The sequence below is a fragment of the Hipposideros armiger genome, unplaced genomic scaffold (genome assembly GCF_001890085.2).
Source record: "Hipposideros armiger isolate ML-2016 unplaced genomic scaffold, ASM189008v1 scaffold_198, whole genome shotgun sequence".
In the NCBI taxonomy this organism is placed as follows: domain Eukaryota; kingdom Metazoa; phylum Chordata; class Mammalia; order Chiroptera; family Hipposideridae; genus Hipposideros; species Hipposideros armiger.
The window spans coordinates 2249417-2272917 of record NW_017731548.1 but is presented as its reverse complement, the minus strand read 5'-3'; the positions used below and the strand labels follow the sequence as shown (position 1 = coordinate 2272917).

At 32.8% G+C, this 23501-nt stretch overlaps 1 protein-coding gene across 1 annotated transcript in view; it reads left to right on the top strand.

The window, feature by feature from the left end:
- NBEA (neurobeachin) overlaps window positions 1-23501 on the top strand; it is a 707336-nt gene that overhangs the window by 60313 nt on the left and 623522 nt on the right. The window contains exons 2-4 of the mRNA XM_019653151.1: window positions 15671-15902; window positions 19246-19346; window positions 19590-19685. Coding sequence (XP_019508696.1) covers window positions 15671-15902; window positions 19246-19346; window positions 19590-19685 — 429 coding nt within the window. The remainder of the gene's footprint in view (window positions 1-15670; window positions 15903-19245; window positions 19347-19589; window positions 19686-23501) is intronic.

Below are 23501 nucleotides of genomic sequence, written 5' to 3'. Positions count from 1 at the left end.
GGAGGTTAGGGCCTGTTAAAACCTTGAGTAGTTCAGCAAGATTGTGTTATTTAAAGGTATTTTAGGTAGTATCTGACTATCGATAACCCATGACTTGGATTAATACATTTCAATAATTGTTTATTTTTATAAAATGAACCCAGTTGTGCATGTAAATAGTGAATTTTTAAAACACCTGAGTTCTAGAATTCCAGGATAGTTTAATCATGTAAAACATGAATAACAAAGTGATAAAACATAAAATAAAAATGATTACTTCCTACTTCTTTTTATTTAGATGGTTTTATTTTCCTTTCATAAACTAAAGCCTTATTGCATTCATCCCGTACATGCATAAAATCTACTTCAAAAATGTAGATTTTTATTTTTGTAATATGATTACAGCTCTTCATGAGATTTGTTGGTTTCTGTATTTGATCCCAGAATACTTAAAAAATAAATACCAAAAGCCAACTCATAGTATATATAACTACTTTTCATTCTTTTTCAGTATTAATTTTACATTTTCTTTTATGTGAACTTAAACATATTACTTTATACAACTAATATCATATTAACCAATATGTTATTTAATTCAAGTCATGTCTCAAATCATGAGGAAAAAGCCTCAACAACATTATGAAGATTAAGAATAATTGTAAAAATATTTTAGAATTTAAATTACTAATTTTAAAACTTAACACACACACACACACACACACACACGACCCATATTATAAAAATTTTTCTATGTGATCTATTAGAGAACTTACATAATAACCTTATTTGAATAACAATATGTATAACTGCGATTTATGTGTGCAGATTTTATTTATCTTTCTCAGAGCCCTGGTATATTTATGACTGAATTTGGAGATTTAGATAAAAGGATGGAATGTAGATGTTAGAGTTTTTAAATATACAATCTTTGGTTATCTTTATTCATCCATTTAAAAGTAATAATTTACACAGTTACATTTAAATTAAGGGAAATGTCTAGAATAAGTTATATTTTCATATCAAAGCAGCGGACTCTTAAAAACCTCAGATATTAAAGTATTATTTATAATTAGAATTTCAAAGGTTAGAAATAGATTGCATTATGCTCTTATGTAACACCTGTGAGTTAGACTTTGATGTGATTGATTCCATACGATTTCTTTGTATATAAACACTGCTGTGTGTGTGTGTGTGTGTGTGTGTGTGTGTGTGCGCATGCGTGTGTGTGCGCATGCGCATGCATGCATGCATGCATGCATGCATATATGCACACACTAAAATACATAACGAAGATTATTTGTGAAGGGATTTTAAGGTTTTATGATGAAAAATGGAGTTAACTTGTGTTGGAATCTAAGTATTAATCTATCTAATGGGAAATATACTTAGTACAGTTATGCACTGTATAAAGTTGTTTCTGTCAGCAATGGAGCACATATATGAATGGACCAATAAGATAATAATGGAGTTGAAAAGTTCCTATCACCGTGACATCGCAACCCACCCATGACATAAAGGACTGGCCAAGGAGAGGAGGTTGGAAAAATCCACAAGGCTGAGGTTGAGACGGCAAATGTCTTGAACCTGGGTGTGGATGAGGGTGACATGGAGGAGCTCCCAGAGGAAGTTCCTGAGGAACTGACTAATGGGGTGTTGTTGGAACTGAACTGGAACATACCACTGGAACTGCAGAAGAAAAAGAACACCCAAGAAGATTCACAGTGACGGGTATAGCAGAAACTTTTGCACACTCAACAAGATCCTTAAAAAGTTTGAAAGCATGGACCCCAACACCAAAAGGTTTTCAGTAATAAAGAGGAATGTTCATGGTACATTACCTGCTTACAAGCAAATCTATGATGGGAAATAAAAAAGAAACCAAGCAAATTAGCATGGACATATTTCTGAAAAGATTGACATGTCCTCAAGAAGAGCCTCAGGCAGGTCCTTCAGGAGGTCTTCCAGAAGGAGGCATTGTTACCACAGGAGGTGATGCTCCCTGGTGTTATCGCCCCTGAAGACCTTCCAGTGGGACAAGAGGTGGAGGTGGGAGACAGTGCTGTTGATGATCCTCATCCTGTGTAGGCCTAGGCTAATATGTGGGTTTGTGCCTTAGTTTTTAACAAAAACATTTAAAAAGTGAAAAAAATTTTTGTTTTAAATGGAAAGCATGTGGAATAGGATATAAAGAAAAAAAATTTTGCGCAGCTGTACAATGTGTTTGCATTTTAAGCTTAAGCGTTATTACAAAAGAGTAGAAAAGTTAAAAAATTAAAGTGTATAAAGTAAAAAAAAGTTACGGTAAGCTAAGTTTACTTTATTGAAGAAAGAAATTTTAAAATAAATTTAGCGTAGCCTAAGTGTACAGTGTTTATAGTCTATAGTAGTGGATAGTATGTCCTGGGCCTTCACATTCCCCTGTCACTCACTCACTGACTCACCCAGAGCAACTTCCAGCCCTGCAAGCTCCACTCATGGTAAGTACCCTATACAGGTGGACCATTTTTCAAAAAAAAATCTATTATACCATATTTTTACTGTACCTTTTCTGTGATGAGATATGTTTTAGGTACACCAATACTTACCATTATGTAACAGTTTCCTACAGTATTCAGTAGAGTAAAAGCTATACAGGTTTGTAGCCTAGGAGCAATAGGCCATACCATATAGCCTAGGTGTGCCATAGGCTATAGCATCTAGGTTTGTGGAAGTGCATGCACTGACGTTTGCACGATAATGAAATCGCCTAACAATGCATTTCTCAGAACATATCCCTGTTGTTCAGCAGTGTATGACTGTAAGTGATTCATTAGCTACTTGAATTTCTTGGCCCTCTTGCATAAAAGTTACATTATAAACCAGACACTGGGGTATATATAATGGAGGTTATATAGGATATAAAATGGATATATATATATATTAGGATATACAATGGAGAGCAAGCCTAGGACTCTGTCCTTTAGGGGCTTATATTTTTTTGTGGAAGACAGGTAATAAACACATCAAATATAGACTGTAATTAGTGTTCTGAATAAAATAATATATTTTGATCTAGAATAATGGAGACATATGAGTACTTTAGGTAGAATAGTCAGTGAATGCCCCTTTGAAGAGATGGCAGTTGAGACTGAGACCTGAAATATAAGAAAGAGTGAGAGGCAACAAGTGTTTGAGATAAAAAAGAATTGCAATTCGGGGCATAGATTCAGCCAGAAACCCAAATTATGTCCAGATTATGGAGTGAAGACAAGAGGTTTCTATGAGAAAAGGAAGGGAAATAATTACATGCAAAGAAGAAAGGATTTTCTACCATTGCTAGTAAGCTAGGTTATTCTTAACTAGACATGGCTGATACTGATTCTAAAGATGCCCATAATCATCAGTTCTTATGGTCATAATGTCTGCTTTCCTGTTAGCTTTATAAACAGTTTTTTGTAAGACAGTGTTATTTGGCCTAACCCAAAGGCTTTTTGCCCAGTTCAAATATTTCATAGTTTCAAGGAGTAAGACATGTAAGACAGTTCCTCTAGAATGGACTGCTCTAGCTCTGTTTTAAAACGGCTCCACTTGTGTCCACTTTTCACATCAGTCAAAGAACCAGTGAAAGAACACTGCAGACGGAACAGTGAGCAAAAGCCTGGGAGTTGGAGGAAACAAGGTCTGTTAAGGAGCTCATCAAAATCTGAGTGATTGGAGTCTCTAATGAGCAAAGGGGAGCAGTGGGGAGCAACCCGAGATGAAATTGCTGAGGGAGACATGAAGATTTATTCAGGTTTTATAGACTGTGGGAAAAAGCTTACATTTTGTTATAGGAGCAGTGGGAAGCCACTGAAAGGCTGTAAGCTCCAGGAGTGACATTTGTGTTGTGAAAAAGTTATCTAGCTGTGGTGGAAAGGGCAGGGGCAAAGGAAGTGGAGATCTGCTATAGGGCTTTGCTATTCACAGTAGCTACACAGTGATTTTTTTTTTTTTAATTACTAAAGTGGTGAAACTGAAATTTAAGAGAGTCTTGTTTCAAGTTGTTTCCAGTAGGGTTGTTTACATTTGTAGAATATTGTGGTAAAAATGCATGAACCTATGTTTTCATTTCCATTGGATAAATATCTTAAGACTAGAATTGCTGGGATGTATGGGTAAATTTATGTTTAACATTATAAGAAACTTGCCAATATGTTTTGCAAAGTGACTGTGTCATTTTGTGTTCACACTAGAAATGTGTGGGGGTTCTAACTGTTTCATATCCTCTTTAACACTTGTTATTGTCAGTCTTTTTTATGTGACTCGAGTGGGTGTGTATTGTAGCTTTTTAATTTGTTTTTTTTATTATCGGTTTTATTATTGGTTTTAATTTGTGTTTCTTAATGACAAATGATGTTAAGCATTTTTTCATGTGGTTATAGCACATTTTTATATACTTTTTTGAAATATGTTTAGATCTTCCCATTGTTCTAAAAATTGGGTTGTCTTTTTATTATCAAGATGTGAGAGCTTTTTATATATTCTGGATACAAATCTTTTATCAGATACATGATTTCAAAATATTTCTTCTCAGGCTGTGATTTCTCTTTTTTCATTTTTGTAATAGTTAATTTTTCAGAAGTCCAAATTATCATTTTTTAATGTAGTTCGTCCTCTTTGGCCTGTTTAAAAAATATTTGCTTAATCCAAAGTCAAATATTTTTTGAGGATATTTAGATATTTAACTCTTACATTTGTGAATGGTGTAAAGTAAGAGACAAAGTTCATTTATTGACATATGGATATCTAGTTGTTCCTCACTATTTGTATATCCTGTTCCTTCCCTATTATTTGACACCTTTGTCTATAATTGATCATCTGTTGTTGTTTTTTTGTTTTTTTATTTGGGTATATTTCTGGACTGTCTGTTATGTTCTATTAATGCATATGTTCATTCTTATAGCAACACCACGTTGTCTTGATTCATGTGGCTTTAATAGTAAGTCATAAATTTTGGTAGTTTTGGGCATCTCAAGTTCTACTTCAGATTTGTTTATGCTAATATAGGCCCTTTTAATTTTCATATACATTCTAGAATCAGCTTGTGAGTTTCTAACAAAAAGAAAGCCACAATTTTGATTAGGATTGTGTAAAAATTTGGGTGGAATTGATCTCTTCCAGTCCTTGCAAAGGATAATATTTCTATATCTGTTTAAATTTAAATATTATTTTCTCTCTTTTTTGAAAAAAAATCTCAATTTTATACCTTTAAGTGTACAGATCTTACAAATATATTCATCATAAGGCTGAATACAAGTGGTTGGAGAGAACATCCTTGCCTTATTCCTGAAAAGTATGTGGTCATTCACCATTTAGCATAATGTCAGTGGTAGGTTTTTCATAGCTGCCTTTTATCGTGGTGTAAAAGTTTCTTTATATTCCTAGTTTTGCTTTTTCTTCTTTTTATTTGTTTCAGGTGTACAAAACAATGTAATAGTTACAGATTTACACCCCTCACAAAGTGATAACCCCCCTTCCCAATCTACTACTCCTCTGACATCTTATATAGCTGTTACAATTCCATTGACTTTATTCCCTATGCTGTACTCCACATCTCGTGACTATGTATATATATTAAATTATAGTTGATGTTCAGTATTATTCAGCTTCAGCTTCAGGTTTATTTTTCCTAGTTTTTCTAATGAATTGCTTTGAATCTTTTCAAATGACATTTCTGTATCTTTTGAAATGATTGTATGGCTTTTGTTTTTAGTCTGTTGACAGGGTGAATTACATTGTTTGATATGCTGATTGGTAATCTAAAGCTGCATTCCTGGGATGAATGTAGTTGGTCATGATGTATATTTTTTTCTTTTTTTGGATGTATTGCTGTATTTGATTTGCTCTATGATTTGTTAATGTGTGTGTGTGTGTGTGTGTGTGTGTGTGTGTTCATGAGGGTTGTTTGGTTGTAGTTTTTTTTTTCCTCCCTCTGATATGCTTTTCTAGATTTATTATGGTATTGTTGGACTACAAAATGAGTTTGGAAGTGTTCTCTCTCTTTAAAATTTTGGGAAAAGATTTTGTAGAATTGATAGTAATTATTGATGGTAATCGGTAGAATTCATATGTGAAATCATATGGATCTTGGGTTTTGTTTGTATGCAGTTTTGTTAAGTACAAATTGTTGTAATAGACATAGGACTACTTAAGTTTTCTATTTCTTCATAAGCATGCTTTGGTAGTTTATATCATTCAAATGATTTGTGTTTTTCATTTAAGTTCTCAAATTTATAGACAAAAGTTGGTTAGCAGGATCACTTCTTATCCTTTTACTGTATGTAGGTAGGATCGGATCTGTAGTGATGACTCCTTTGTGCTTATTTGTATCCCTCTCTAGCCTTTCCCAAATCTGCCCCCCCCCACACACACACTCACACTTTGATTCATCTGCCTTGATAAATTGAAGAACTGGCATTTGGTTTCATCATCATTTTCCTCTATTGTTTTGCTCTTTTTATATCTTTGATTTGTCTCATTTTAATTATTTTTTCCTGTTTTACTTTGGGTATAATTTGCTCATCTTTTTTCTAGTTCTTAATGTAGAAACTGAGATGGTTGATTTGAAACATTTCTTCTTTAGTAATATAAGCAGTTAATGCTGTAAATTTTCTTGAAGCACTGTTTTATCTCTATCCCATAAATTCTGATATGTTGTGTTTTTATTTTCATTTAGTTAAATTAAAAAAAATCCTGGTTACTCCTTCTTTGACCGAGGTTATTTAGAATAAGTTTCCAGATACTTGGTATTTCTTTCCCTGATGTATAATGTTACTGATTTTTATGTTAATTTTACTGTGACCAGAATTTTGAATTTCATTCAGATTTCTTTTACATCTCATGATATTCTTGGTGAATATTTGATGCGCACTTGAAAAGAATGTGTTTTATTGTTGTTGGATGGAGTGTTTTATATGCCTACATAAAAATGATATCAAGTTGATTGATAATGTTTGTTAAGTCTTCTTTATTCTTAATGATTTATTTAAGAATTCTTTTTTGGTCTTCTAAATCAACCAATAATGGAGGGGGAAGTTTTGAAATTTCCAACCAAATTGCAGATTTGTCTGTTTCTCTTTTCATTTGTATTAGACTTTGCTTCCTACTTTTTGAAGCTCTGTTATTAGATGCATTCATAATTAGGATTGCTATGTCATTTTGATGAGTCAACCCCTTTCTCTTTATAGAAAATCCCTGGTTATTTTCTTTTATTAAGTCTACTTTGTCTGATATTAGTTAGCTACATCATTTCAATTGTGTTTGTATGGTGTATCTTTTGCCATCCTTTTGCTTTTAACCTGTCTGTTTCTTTATACTTTAATTATGGGGTTGGTGATGTCAACCAAAGTAGAGGTTCACTCTGTAATAAAGAACAAAAAGCATTTATTTGAGGAAAAAGAGTTGCAGCCTGGGAGACACAAATTCAGGTAGCAACCTAAATTGTGCTCCAGAGAGAAGAAAGGCAGGGTTTATAAAGACAAAACCACCAGTGCAGTTCCTCCATGCAAATGAAGGATTGCTGGCTAGGTTAACAGGGATTGGTTCGTTCCAGTTTGCAAACAAGGGGGGCAGAAACTTTAAGGAGGAGTTCAAGTCTGTGTGTGTTCATGGAGTGTGTTGTTCTAGGATGCTCATGACTCAACCTTGAGCTGAGTTAGCAACAGTTTAGCAGCTGAATAATAACCCAGAACTGATGCACAGGTGTGCATAGAGCCACTTTCTTAATAGTCTCTGGATTTTAAATGATTGTCTTAGAAATGCTTATTTCATTTTATTTTCCCCATTATCCACAAAGTATTGCTCGTGTGCTAGCTGCCTGGTTTTATAAATAAAGTTTATTTATAAACTTTACAATTAAGGCATGCTGGAACACAGCCACACCTTATCATTTACATATCATATGTGGCTGTTTACAAGTTATATATGCAGAATTGAGTTATGATAGAGACCATATGGCTTGGAAGTCTAAAAGTTTTATTATATATATGGCCCTTTAAGAAAAAGTTTGCTGACATCTACAATTTTTTTTTTTTGGTGTATAGAATATCGTTGGAGCTTGCTATATTTTATACATTGTTGTAATCTCTGCCTTTTAAGTGATGGTTTTAGATTATTTGCATTTAATGTAATTAATATCACATTTCTGTTGGCTACCTTTGCTATTTATTTTGTTATCACATCTTTCTTTTTGTTTTGCTTCCTTTTTCATGTCCTGTTTTAAGTTAATTGAATATTTGTTATGATGTTGTTTTACATCTCCCATTGACTTATTAACTATACCTATTTGTTTCTTTAATTTTTTTTGAAAAAAATTGAGACTTTAACATTTTAGAGCAGTTTTAGGTTCACAGAAAAATTGAAGGGAAGCTACAGGAATTTCCCATATATTCCCTGCCTCCACACATGTATAGTATCCCCCATTATCAACACCCCCCACCAGAGTGGTACATTTGTTACAGTCAACGAATCTACATGGTTACATCATAATCACTCCAAGTCCATAGTTTACCTTATGGTTCACTCTTGGTGGTACATCCTATAGATTTGACAAATATATAATGACATGTATTCACCATTATAGTATCATACAGAGTATTTTCATTGCACTAAAAGTCCTCTGGGCTCCACCTATTCATCCCTTTCTTCACAAACCCCTGGCAAACACTGATCCTTTTATTGTCTCCATAATTTACATTTTCCAGAATGTCATATAGTTTGAATTATACAGTACATAGCCTTTTCAGATTGGCTTCTTTCACTTAGTAATATGTAATTAAGATTCCTCCATGCCTTTACATGACTTGATAGTGCATTTCTTTTTAGTGTGAAATGATGACTCTATTGTTTGTATGCACCATTAACCCACTGAAGAACATCTTGGTTGCTTTCCAGTTTTGGTAATTATGAATAAAGCTGCTGTAAACATCTGTGTGTATACTTTTGTATGTACACAAGTTTTCAGCTCCTTTGAGTAAATTCCATGAAGCATAATGCTAGATAATATTGTAAGAATATGTTTGGTTTTGTAAGAAACACCAAGCTGTCTTCCAAAGTGGCCGTACCATTTTGTATTCTCAACTGCAGTGAATGGGAGTTCCTGTTGCTCTACATTCTCACCAGCATTTGGTATTGTCAGTGTTCTGGGTTTTGGTCATTCTGAAAGGAGTGTAGTGGTATCTCATTGTTTTAATTGACATTTCCCTGATAACGTGGTACAGAGCATCTTCTCATAATTTTATTTGCAATTTGTATGTCTTCTTCAATAAGGTGTCTGTTAAGGTCCTTAGTATTTCCTTTTTACATTTAGTGCTTTTTTTTCTAGAGTTTACAATATGCATTATTAACTTACCACCTTCTGCCTCCAAATAGTATTCCACTTCAAGTATGCGGTAAGAACCTTTTTAAAAAGTATATATTTCTCCTTTCCGACTTTTGTGCTCTTGCTATCATTGTTTTTCCTTCTAAATATGTTATAAATCCCTTATACACTGTTCTTATTTTTTGCTTCAGAAAAATGAAAAATGTCTTTTGTATTTAACAACAGACTTAACAGTTCTGGGACTTGTCAATTTCTTGTGACATTTCAGATTTCCATCTGGTATTGTTTTCCTTCTGTTGGAAGAAGTTATCTTAACATTTCTTGTAGTAAAGCCTTCAGGCAATAAGTTCTTTCAGCTTTCATTTGTCTGCAGAAGACTTTATTTTGTTTTTACTTATGAAATGGATTTCTTAAGGTTTTCAATGTTAGGCTAGTAGTTAGAATTTAATATGATGGTTTAATATGATAGTTTGACAATTAACACTTATAATTTTCACTTCATTTTACATACCAGTTGGCTATATGTAAGCAGCCAGGTATGCTATATGTGTTCGTTATAGTCATATAAAGCAATTATAAAGGTGGTTGTACTGCTTTTGAACAAGTGCATGTTGTTTAAAATATATTTTAAATAAGTCACTTATTGTATGATTGTCACTCCCTTTGATTTTTCCTCCCTTCCCCTAGAGTTTTTTGGATTGTATTTGGAACAACATTTGTTATACTCTTGGGTATAGTTATTTTTATACCACAGAAAGATTGCCAATAGGAATTACTTGTAGAGAGGACTGGTGTGAAAGAGAGGAAACAAGTAATTTTCTATTTTTTTTTTTTTACTTAGTTTTTCAGCTGGATTTAGGATCATTAACTTTTATTTTATTATGTTCATGTCCAAATTGTAAAGTATTTTTCTGTTATTTACTAAATGCATCTAAAAGTCCTTAATTTTTAGGCTAATGTTTAATAGCAGATCTTGAAGGTTAGAGGACTCGTGGCGGTATATATTTATATTCTGGGGGTGGTCTCTCTGGTATAGATAACTTCTTAATTCTGTATGCTATTGACAAATTCTGATGCTGACATTAGCTTTGGGACCTTAGGCAAGTTACTTAACTTATGCCGACTTCAATTTTCTTGTTTGAAATACTCATCTCACAGAGTTATAAGACTTCAATGAGGCTATCATGTACATAAATTACTTAGCACATAATAAATGTTCACAAAGGACGGTTTTTAATTATGTTTCCACATTTTAATTTTTTTGTAAAATTTCATATAGATATTGCTTTATCTTAAAGATACATTCTTTAGAAATTCATAGTTTAAGAGATTTATAATTTAGGTTATATCTGCTTCTACAAGTGTTTTGATTGACTTACAGTAAAAGACATCTATTTACTAAGAAAGAAAAAAAAAAGCAGAAAGACAGAATAGAGGGAGAACATATTCAAGACAAATGTAGTTACCAAATTTTGAACATTAAATTAATCTGTCCTTTAGATGGGCCATCTTTTCTTGTTTCTTTGCATGTCTCATGGTTTCTTTGTTGTAAACTGGACATTTTGAATATTGTGATGTGGAAACTCTGGAAATCAGATTCTTCTCACTTCTCCATTGTGTTTGTTCCGGCTGTTGTGGGTTGTGTGCTTAGTGACTTTTCTAAGCTACATTCCGAAGCTCTGTGTTCCTGTCATGTGTGGCCTTTGAAGTCTGTGTTCTGTTAGTTTGGTGGTGAATGGTGTTTTGATGGATTTACCTTAAGTGCCTGGAACCAAGGAAAGGAGAAAAGACGAAAAAAAGAAAATACTCTCTTCATCTTTTCAGACTTGTTCTGTGTTCCGGATATTCCTTCAGCTCTTAGGCTGTTTAAACTCGGCCTTAGCTTTTACTTTCTACTTGTGTAGAGCCTAAAGCCTGCTACAGGTGAAAGCTTAGGGTCTTTTGAAGACGTTTTTGGACTGTGCAACCTGCTTTGAGCATGCATGTGGCTTTCTCAATTCCCTGGTATACAAGACAGCTTTTAAAAGACCTCTTACATATATTTCCTTTCCCCACTTCTCCCTTCCCAGGCTTCCAGGTGTGTCTATTGCTTGTCCCAAGTATCATCCCTGGTCCCAGGCTGATGTAGCTAATACCTGTGCCTTTAAACACTCAACAAAAGTTTTCCAGCCCTGGAGATGTTCTGAGTTGGGTGAAACAAAGGGAACTCTTTGCATATGTCCTCAGGGAGCTGTCAGATATTTGAGACCCACAAAGACAGTCTTTGAAAACAAGGTCCCTGCTGCTCCCTGTGGGAATAGCAGTCCTCATATCCAGTGCATGCTGTTGTCCTCAAGACTGTTGTCAACCTGGGGTGTGGGCGGTTCGAGGTGGAACAATGCTTTTTACCAAAACAGTAGTTGCTTCTTCACCAAGTCTTTCCATGGTGGTTATATGTTTTTGACTTGATTCCAGAGTTCAGAAGTTCAATCTGATAGTTTTTACCAGCTCATTAGTTTTATAAGGAAAAGAACAGAACCCTGGGGTTGGCCTGTCTGCCACTTTTTGGTGATGTCACTCCCACAATTCTTTTTCAAAGGAAGATGTTGTAAAGTAATTTCACTTTAATTAGAAACTGGTAGTGGAAATATATTTCAGACTGATTTGAACAATTGTATGTGGTATATTTATTGTCTTAGTCAATAATACAAATCTCTTGAATTTTACCTGTGAAACCTTACATATTGGGTTGTCGGAAAAGTCATGACGCATTTTTGCAATGAAAAACATAGAAAAAAATATGTCATGACTTTTCCACCAACCCAATATTTTCCATGTATTGATAGAAAAAAATGTAAGGCCATTGAGGTGTATAAACAGGAATGAGAAAACATCTTCTTTGGCTTTGTGATCATCTTTGGAACATTAAATAAGTTTTATGGCAATAAAAGCAATTCATTGCTGAAGGAGAAAAGTAGAGTAGAAAGCCTGGCTTACAGCTTGGCTACTGACCATGGTTTAGGGAAGCCTTCCACCAGCCTGCTTTCCTCTATCCTGTCCGCCCATCCTGCCATCTTCCCAGTCCATGGTAAATATTGAATAATTTACTGGGCTTGATAGTGTGTTAGTGGTGTAGAAATAGTGGATAGTTAGATAGAAATGGTCCTTAACCCTACAAAGCTTATTGTAATGTGGGACCTAGAGAGAAATCTGTAAACATTTATGATATCATGTAGTGATAGCTGCAGTGTGCATGGGTCGTAATGTGAGTTCAGAGAAAAAGGTCATCTTTGTGGTTACTGGGAAGGCTTTCTGGGTTAAGTGATATCTAAACTGATAATTGGAGGTTTAATGGAAGTTAATAAATTTAAGAGTTGGGAGAGAACCCTATGCCACGTATTGCTAGTACATATCTGAAGAATTTTAGATGAAGTGCGAGATGGCATTACAGAAATGCTCCTTATGATGGTAGATGGGGAATGGGAAATAGAGGAAGCTGGATCTAGGGTATAAAATTGGAACTTTAGAAGCAATGTTATCTGGTTTAGAGTTTATCCAGCAGAGTAAGTTACAAAGAAATCCAACTGGTTAATAATTGTCGAGTTTGGTCTAATTAATGAACACCAAATTACCCCATATGATCCTAATATAAGGTTTCAAAATAGAGATATTTAAAAACTATTTAAAAAATAAACAAGATATTTAAATTGCTAATAATTATAAACCTTAATACTTTCAAAAGACATTATATTTCAAAGTCATCATTTTATATCCAAATTTTTGTACAGTAATTAAAAAAATTACTTAAGTGTGGTTGGTATACAATATTAATTTTAGGTGTACAACATAGTGATTCAATTTATATACCCTATGATGTGATCAGTAAGATATGTCTAGTAACCATCTGTCACTGTGCAAATTTATTAGATATTATTGACTATTTTTCAGGATGCTTTATATTATATCCCTGTGGCTTATTTATTTTATAACTGGAAATTTGTACCTTTTATTCAACTTCATCTTTTTCACCCATTGTACCCCATCTCCCTTCCCTCTGGAAACTATTGGTTTGTTCTCCATATATATGCGTCTGTTTTTGTTCTGTTTGTTCATTTGTTTTGTTTTTATATAGATTCCACATATAAGTAAAGTTATATGGTATTTGTCTTTGTCTGATTTGTTTCACTTAGCATAATACCCTTTAGGGCCATCCATGTTGTTACAAATAACAAGATTTCATTCTTTTTATTGCTAAGTAATGTTTAAGTGTGTGTTTGTGTGTGTGTGTGTGTGTACCATATATTTTTTATTCTAGCTAATCTTAGATACTAGATACTAGCTAACCTTAACTAAATGGTAAGTATATGCCTAACTGTGTTCCTAAGTGCTTATAACCAGTTACTTTATTTAATCCTTATAAAAACCCAATTACTTTTATTCCCATGTTGTTGATGAAATAACTGAGGCTTAGAGAAGTGGTGTCATTAAGTCACACCACAAGTGAGTGGTGCAGCTGGAAACTGAATCCAGGAAGTCTGAATTCAGAGTCAACTGCTCTTATAGCTGTTATTGTTAATAAACCAGAAATAAGACGAGTTGAAGTTGTTTCGTAAATAGAAGTAAAAACCAGCCTTTAACCAGAGACAGTATCTCGGTCTGTGAAAAAGGTCAGATGATATCATGAGGGCTAGTTTCTTATAAAATTGAATTTTGTAGGTGTTACAGAGAAAAATGTGTATAGAGTATAATATTTTGGAATTTGAGAATGTTTTGTTTTAAAATTCTTAAATTTTAGAAGACTTTAAAAGCATTCTTAAGTGAGATTTTATTGCTTGTATATACTTGTGTAGACTTACTGGGTTTTGATCCTGGATCCTCTACCTACTAGTTTTGTGCTCTTTTGCAACTTAAACTTTCTTTGCCTGTGATTCCTTATCTGTAAAATGAAGATAATAGTAGCTTTTTTCTCATGAATTGTAGTCAGAATTAAATTATAAAATATGTGTACAGCAATTAGAATAGCACTAAATGGCATGTACGGTTGGGTGGTACTGTTGTTATTACTATTATTTATCCCATTTATATCATACCACATGGTCATTCATCCATATTAATGAACACCTTTCATTGATGGAAAATTAATTCTATGTTTTGAATTTAATTTCTAGTCCCTATCTGTCCATAATCTTACTTTTCCTTTGTTTCTTCTTTGCCAATTTCTCACTCTTTATATCTTCTTTTATGCTTTACGTACTTGTAAGCCAACTTCAACCTTTTTCGGGATACAGTATACATACTGTATACATTTATACATCTTTATTCTTGGAATTTAGCACTATTAGTGCATAAGTTGTTTTTTTTGGGGGGATCCATGGATATGTCCCTAGTTCCTCGAACAGTAAGTCCTAGTCTTTAATAAATTAAATATTTGTTGAATGAATGAATAACTTTAAAATTATCAGGCGTTTTGTATATGGCTATTATTGTCTTCCAAAATTTTCCATTCTCTAGACCAAAAAGACTTCTGGTTTGTCAATGTTCTTTAAGAATGGTACTTATGGGGCCGGATGAGTGGCTCAGTTGGTTATGAGCTCGCTCAAGTGTGTGAGCTCTGAGCAACAGCGGTTCGACTCCCGGCCTGAGCTGAGCTGCTGCTGAGCTGCCAACAGGTGGCAGGATGGCTGAGCTAAAAAAAAAAAAAAAAAGAATGGTACTTATAACTGAATATAATAAATAATTCATGCACTATTGATCAGCAGAGACTAAGAGTGTCATTGTGGTATGGCTTTTATTCTGTGTGTATTTGTCTATCACTATACTTAAAGTAGCATGTGGTAGGGACACTAATACTTTTGACTAATGTGGCATAATGCCACAAGTCAAACATGTTGCTGTTAAATCACCTTTCTTTATCATTTCACAGTTCTTTAAAAAGTATTACAAGATATTAGGTATTTCTCTTTTAAACTTTTTCTTAAATATTGATTTTATTATCTCAACATTTACATATTATCACGTAAAATTTATCATCAGTGAACTCTGCATCTTCTAGTGTTTATCACTTTTAAGAGCCAACTCCTTTTTATAGGAATTTGACCTGAATCCCACCTGGTAGTCATATGCTGTTTTGCTTTGTTCTAGATTTGAAATCACCTTTTCCATTAAAAAACAACACGTTTTTCTGTGCTCATTTGAAGTCTTCATTTATTTGTAGCTTATGCATTTTTATCAAAATTAGTTTTCGACTAGAAGACTTGAAATTTTTTAGAGTAGCTATACTTTCTTGCTATTGAATATTTGGTATTATTTTATTTTGTTGTTATAAATAACCTCCCGCCATATCATTACATATTGTTCCTTTCTGTTTATTTTCAGCTGGTTGGTGGAGAATTTGACTTGGAGATGAACTTTATTATCCAGGATGCTGAGAGTATAACATGCATGACTGAGCTTTTGGAGCACTGTGATGTAACATGTCAAGCAGAAATATGGAGCATGTTTACAGCCATTCTACGAAAAAGTGTTCGGAATTTACAGACTAGCACAGAAGTTGGGCTAATTGAACAAGTATTGCTGAAAATGAGTGCTGTAGATGACATGATAGCAGGTATGAGGTTACCTGACAGGAAAGTATAATTTAGTGTTTATAAAGATTCATGTACTTCTTTTTATATTCTATTACTAATATAAATTTGTTGAAGCTACCTTGATTTAAAATAGACAAATGGAAATGGATGGAAAATTTGCCTTTTATATTAAGAGAAAACCTGGCAAATAGAAGGTAATTTGTTCTGTATTAGACAATTACTAATTTTGCTTTCTCAGGTTTTAGAAAAAAATCTCAATAATGTGGAATAAGTGCTATGAAATCTTTCAGAAAAATAAACAATACCTTTCTGTGTAGTATCTAATTAAACCTTCACATGATTAAAATATCATAATACATATTATATTTCTGTGTAATGGGCACTTTATCAAATTCTCAGAGCTCTATCCATGCTCTTTAATTTGGCATATATGGAACTATGACAGGAGGAACTAAAAAGTTTTAGGATAATTAAGCATGTATTTTTTTGGAAGTGTCCATTGTACTTTGAATTTTTTTTGGAGAAACTTTTGTATGAAAATAAACACAGATATATTATGGAACAGAACATAAAATTTGCATGAAATTTAAAGATAAAATTATTAAATTTTGTGCTTGTTATGTGTTATTTCAAATAATAACTTTGAAATCTATGGTTCTTTCCACCAGTCCTTTACCTTCCTTGAAGTTCATTTCCCTCTGGGCTTAGATATACTTCAGTAGAAATGTTTTGAAAGATGGTCCTAGAGCAACAGTCATTCCCAGAAAATAACATTTAGAGTTCAAAATGTAGATTCTCTTAAACTATCAATCTTCAGCATAAGTTTCTTCTGACATAAAAGGGTTTTATATGACTTCTTACAGTATCATGTCTAAACCTTAAATGTAGTTTAGACACTAGAGAATCCACTATGATATTTTGATTTATGCTTTAATATTAGTAGAACAAAATATTAATGAAGAATGGAGTGAGGAACAGGTTAAAGATCAATGCTTTTTAAATTTAAACAATATTTAAAAATTTTAGTTTTTCTTATAGAGTATATTAAAAATAATTTCCAATTGCTTTCATAGTGGCATCTATCTCTATTGAGAATGGTTTAGCATTGTCTATATTGGTTACTAATGGTTCACTTGAAGAAAAATGAGAATCAAACTTAAAACATCTTTTTAATATAAATGTACCATTTCTGTAAATTCTAGCATTGTTTAACAGGAATTTATTTGTATAAGCATATATGCACACATATTTTATAGAAGATCATGTGATCTCTGAATCCTTTATCTGGGTTTAAACCCTTAAATTTTTTTTTGTAACTAATAAAATGGCCACAACGTTTTAGAGTGCATTTTACAAAATGAGATGCAAGTACCATGCATTGTAGATAGACAGGTACATAATTCATGAGCATTGAGATGTAAGGTGATAGTAAATGTGATAGTACCATGGAAGTTCATGTCTTCACATTTTCTATTATACAAAGCTTCTTAATTCTCTTATCCTTCATTCTCAGTAATACTGATAACAAAACTTTTATATATTGTTATTTTAAGCATTGAAAGTACCTCCACCTTACTTCTCAGTAGGAAAATTAAAATTTAGATGACATACTAATGAAGCACCAGTAACCACCAAAACACTAAATTTTCACTGTGAATGTTTTGTAGTATGTTAATTTCAAAGGGTACCTTTCATTTAATAATGTGAAAATAACACTAGAAGGTGGTTAAACTTAATATCCATAGGAAATTGATATGAGAATTTCATAGAGATAGTATATTTTTCCTTTAAAAATCTTGTTCAGAAAAGACCTGTTATAAAATTTAATAGAGCTGCTCAGTTATGTTACATGCACAATAAATAAGAAATTTTAATAATTATGCCATTAAATACAAATTTAATAGATCACTTTTTTGTGATATACATGAGATGAGATAAAGGTTTGGAAATAGATGTTAAATTTTTAAGAAAAGTATTTGTAGGTGAACCTTTAAGATACCTTCTATGAAGATTGCCGTTGAAGCTAATTGCTTAAAAATGCTTCATGTTAACTTAGGGTTTTAAGATGTTTGATTTTTATCTAGAATTCTCTTTTAGAAATAGATCTTCTGACTAATATGTAGTAACTGAACGTTTTTGTTACTTTAATGATTAAGCATTTTATTTCATTAAAAGATCTTCCTCAAAAATTACATATCCACAGTCACAATTTTATTATAGAGATTGTTTACTTATTGTGACATTAAGTGAGAATCAATTATTTATTCATGAAAATAACCATATTAAATTTCTATTTTGAAATATGTAGTATTTTTAAAGGCTCAAATTCCAGCTATTAATCTATGATATTGGATAATATATATTACATGTCAATAATTAATTCTTTCAAATTATCATAACCTCATTTTTTATTAATTGATGATAAATTGTTTAGACTGTATATGTGCATTGATTGTAATAACTTGTGTAGTAGCTTTAATTCTTAGGAAGTACTTCAGAAATCAAAAGAAATGAAATAAAAATATTTAGATGTTTAATTTCTTGCAAAAAACAATTGATAGAGGTATGACTCACAATGTCTAGAGATGAGAAAGTAATTAGGGATATGAGAGTAAATGTATATATTTTTTATTATTTGGTGAGTTGGTGTGTCTGTTATATGCACATAAACACATTAACACAATGGGTATCATTAGTGATGCATTTAAATGATACTTCCATTTAGAGACTAGTGGGTGTGAGTGAGGGCTGTGGAGCCATACTGCCTATGTTCATATCCTAACTTCACCACTTACTAGACTGTGTTCTTGGGCAATGTAAGTAAGTAATGTAAGACTCACTTTCCTAATTTTTAGAAGGGCATAATAGTGCTTACCTCATAAGCTTGTTACAAGGATTTGTGATGTTAATACATGTTAACCACTTGGAATCATGCCAGGCAATGAGTAAGTGCTCAGAATTATTAATATGCCAAGGAGTATTTCAAGAACATGTTCTAAAAGAAAATATGGTTATTAGTTTAAAATGTTCAGTCAATGTACCTTTGCATATTTTGCCTACCTTTTCCCTGCATACAGCAGGGTGTGTGTGTGTATTCTAGTAACGCATAAAAATCTATGTATTTGCTAAGAAAACTTAATGGAAGTGAAAATCTGTTGGGGGGAAAAAGCCCTAAAACTTTAATTTTTGTTTTATCTTGACTTAATTAATTAGAATGACTCTTCATGAGGATGGTTAGCTATATTAGATATACATATATATGTAAAATGACACTTGATAACTTCTGTTCTTTAAAAAAGTATATTACCTTGACAGATGGCAGCTCATGACTAGAGTTCAGAATAACTTTATTTTCCTTTGAAGATCTTCTAGTTGATATGTTGGGGGTTCTTGCCAGCTACAGCATCACTGTCAAGGAGTTGAAGCTTTTGTTCAGCATGCTTCGAGGAGAAAGTGGAATCTGGGTAAGCTGTGGTCAGAGGGAGAAGCATTCAATGTCAGTGCATTAATACTTAATGCTCAACAATTTGTCTCTAGAGAGCTATATAAACTTGAATTTGTAATGGAAATTGTTCCTCTTAAAGAGTTAAGCAAATGATTTGAAATTAATTTTCTCTCTAGTTAGAAAACAGTGCAGTGGCTAATGTGATATATTAGGTATTTTTGCTAAATCTGTACAATGACATTTCTTTTTCTTGTTTTCTCAGCCAAGACATGCAGTAAAATTATTATCAGTTCTTAATCAGATGCCACAAAGACATGGTCCTGATACTTTTTTCAATTTTCCTGGTTGTAGTGCTGCGGTAAGTTTAAAATACATGTGTTTATTTTTATTTATATATTTTTAAGTCAGCTCTAAGAAGGTATAATTTACATACAGTAAAATTCACCATTTAAAAAGTTTAGTTTGATGAGTTGGTGATAGTCTGGAAACCACTACCACAATCATGATTTAGAACAATTCCATCACTCCACCCAAATTCCCTTGTTGCTATTTGAAACCAAACTCCTCTCCCCAGCCTCTGTCCCTTGCAACCTCTGATTTATTTTGTGGCTGTTTCATTTTGCCTTTTCTAGAATTTCATATAAGTAAACCCACACAGTATGTAGCCTTTTTGTCAGGCTGCTTCTTTCACTTACCATAATGCTTTTGAGATTACCCATGTTGTGGCTTATCAGTAGCTTATTCTGTTCCTTTATATTTTGAATAGTATTACATTTTATGGGTATGCCGCAGTTTATCCATCGATTAGTTGATTGACAGTTGGGTTTTGAGTTTTTGGCTATTGTGAATAGTTTTTGGCAAATGTGAAGGGAACATTTGGACATAGGTCTTCTGTGGGGATGTTTTTTTATCTCTTGAGTAATAAATACGTAAGAAGGAGATTGCTGGGATTTATGGTACGTGAGTGTTTCTTTTCATGAGACAAAGGCAGATTGCTTTCCATAGTAGAAAATTTTGCGTTTCCATCCACAATGTATGAGAATCCTAATTGATCTGCATCCTGGCCGTTGTCCATCTTTTTAATTTGAGTCATTTAAATGGTTATGTCATTGTACCTCATGATAATATCAATTTTGTATCACTCTCATGACTGATGAAGTTGAGCATTTGTTTTCATGTGTTTATTGGCCATTCTTACATCTCCTTTTATAATGTTTGTGTTCAAGTCTTCTGTTCATTTAAAAAAAATTGTTTTTTTTGTCTTATTATCCTAAGAAATTGTATATTTGGGGTATAAGTTAATTTTTCAGATATATATTTGTCAAATGATTTCTCCCTATCTGTGGCGTGTTTTTATTTTCTGAACGATATTTTTTGAAGTATAAACGATTTTAATTTTGATGAAGTTCAATTAAAATCCTTCTTTTATGGCATGTGCTTTTGTAATCAAAGAAATCAGTATAAACCAAGATCACAACATTTTTTCACTTACTCTTTCTACTAAAAATTATGTTGTTTCAGCTCTTATATTTAGGTTTGTGATCTCTTTGTGTGAAATTTTTAAAATTATTTTTCAATTACAGTTGATATTCAGGATTATTTTATATTAGTTTCAGGTGGAAAACATAGTGGTTAGACATTTATATAATTTACGAAGTGATCCCCCAGTAAGTCTAGTACCCACCTGGCACTGTACGTAGTTATTAAAATATTTTTACTATATTCCCTATGCTGTGCTTTACATCCCCGTGACTGTTTTGTAACTGAATTTTTAAAATGTTGTGCAAGGGAAGGTTGGAGGTTAAGCTTTGATTATTTGTTTTGTATATAGATATTGAATTACTTCATAACCATTTGTTGAAGAGACAGGTTTTTTTTTTCACATTTGATTACCTTGCTGCCTTTCTCGAAAACTATCTGGCCATGTTTGTGTGGATCTATTTCTGAACTTTCTATTTGTACTTTTGTCCTGTATATCTATCCTTATGTCAATATCACAATAATAGCTGTAGAGTAGTTCTTGAAATCGGGTAGTATAAATACTCCAAATTTGTTCTTCATTTTAAAAATAATTTTGGCTATTCTAGATTGTTTGCATTTCCATGTACTTATGAATAGCTTGTCAAATTTATGAAAAGCCTGCTGTGATTTTTATTGTATTGTACTAAACTGTAGAACAGTTTGGAGATAATAGATCTTAACACTATTGAATCTTCCAGTTCGCACACACAGTATATACTCCCTTTATTTAGTTTCCTTTGATTTTTTTCACTGGTTCATAGTTTTCAGCATACAAATCTTAAAAATCTTTTGTTGATGCCGGTTGAGTGGCTCAGTTGGTTAAGAGCTCACTCAAGAGTGTGAGCTCTGAGCAACAGGGTCACTGGTTCAATTCCTGGCCCAAGATGAGCTGCCGCTGAGCTGCTAACAGGTGGCAGGATGGCTCAGCTAAAATAAATAAATAAATAAAAATAAAAAATATTTTGTTACATTTACCCACAGATATTCTATACGGCTTTTGGCTAGTATTTGTAAAGATAATAGATGTTTTTGTATATTATCCTTATATTCTGAGACTTTTAAATTTACTTACTAGTTATAGCAGTTTTTTTAGTAAATGCTTTAACACTGTTTACAAAGATAATAATTTTATCTGTGAATAAAGCTTACTTTATAATTAGTATGCTTTTTTACTGTACTGCCTAGGACCTCTAGTGCAGTGTTGAGTAACAGTAACATTTTTTACTTATTCTCAGTCTTAGAGAAAGCATTTCACCATTAAGTATGCTATTAGTTATAGGTATTAAGAAATCTCTTTTATCAGGTACAGGAAATTCCTTTCTATTCCTGTTTACTGGGAGTATTTTTAACCATTAGTATGTTGATATCAGTGTTGAATTTTGTCAAAAATATATTTTATGGAGAGAAGGAAGCAGGGATGGAACTAAAACTTTTACAACTGTTATTTCATTTGAGTCATACAAACTGTGTACAGTAATGGTTATTATCATTGTTAAGTCAGTTGAGGAAACTGAGCCTCAGTGATATAACATTGTTTAGGATCATAAAGCAGAGTCACAACCTGAACCAAAATTTGCCTGACCTTAAGTCCACTGTTTTATTAAACAGCAGATTGGCTAATTGTCAGCCATGTTACTTCTGCTATTGAACTGCTAAAAAATTCAGATAGGAGCTAATTTTAAAATCCATGCTTTTATAGTGTTTCTGATAATCTGCTTCTGGATCTTTGTATCAAGAGGGTACATACTGTTTGGATCACTGCTAAGAGAAGTGCCTTTAGATGACTGAGATTATGGCACTGATTACTTTCCCTCCAAAATAACCATGTGTACTAGGCCTTCAGAGTTGTATTTTGTACTGTGGAGATGCCTGTCTATGACCTATGCTGCCTCCACATGGGCAATTTGGTAACATTTACTCATTCATAGAGTAAATTACATTCTACAGTGATTTATATAAAGGTGAATGAAATGTAAGATAGAATTTTATATGCCCTCTGACTGTTATGGGTATATTATTTAGATTTGCCATTCATGACTATGATCTGTTTCATTAATCTGCTTAATTTAGGAAATAGTGTACTTTTCTAGTCACTGAAATAGTTTGCTGAAAGCACCCCATCTGAACATCAGAATAATTTTTTTTTGCCTAGTACCATAGATAAGAACATAGGTTCTAGAGTCAGCTAGAGCAGGAAACAGTGAGGGATATAGGTATGAGGTCCTATGGGCTCACTGGGCACAACGAGGAATACCCAATAGTGGGTACCAAAATATTGTAGAAGGAAATAGGACATGTGAAGGCAGTTGAAGTCCAAAATCACAAAGGTAGTTCAAAGGACATGCCATTAGCACCATGGGAATCAAAGGAAATATAAGGAATCTGAGAAATGGGTGGTAAGATCAGGCAAAAATGGTTTGCAAGTAAATTGTTCTGGGTTCCACATCAGGCAGTACTATCCAAAGTTAGCTTTCGTGCATTGATTAAGGCAGGATGTATGTATTAGTTTAAAAAGGGTTGAAAAGGGCTGGGGATGCAATATGCACTGCATAGAAGCTCTTTTTTTAATTGTAATTAATTTTCTTTTTATTTTAAAAATAATATAAGACTATTCTGAGACAATAGGAAAATACAGTAAAATGTTGAAGGACAA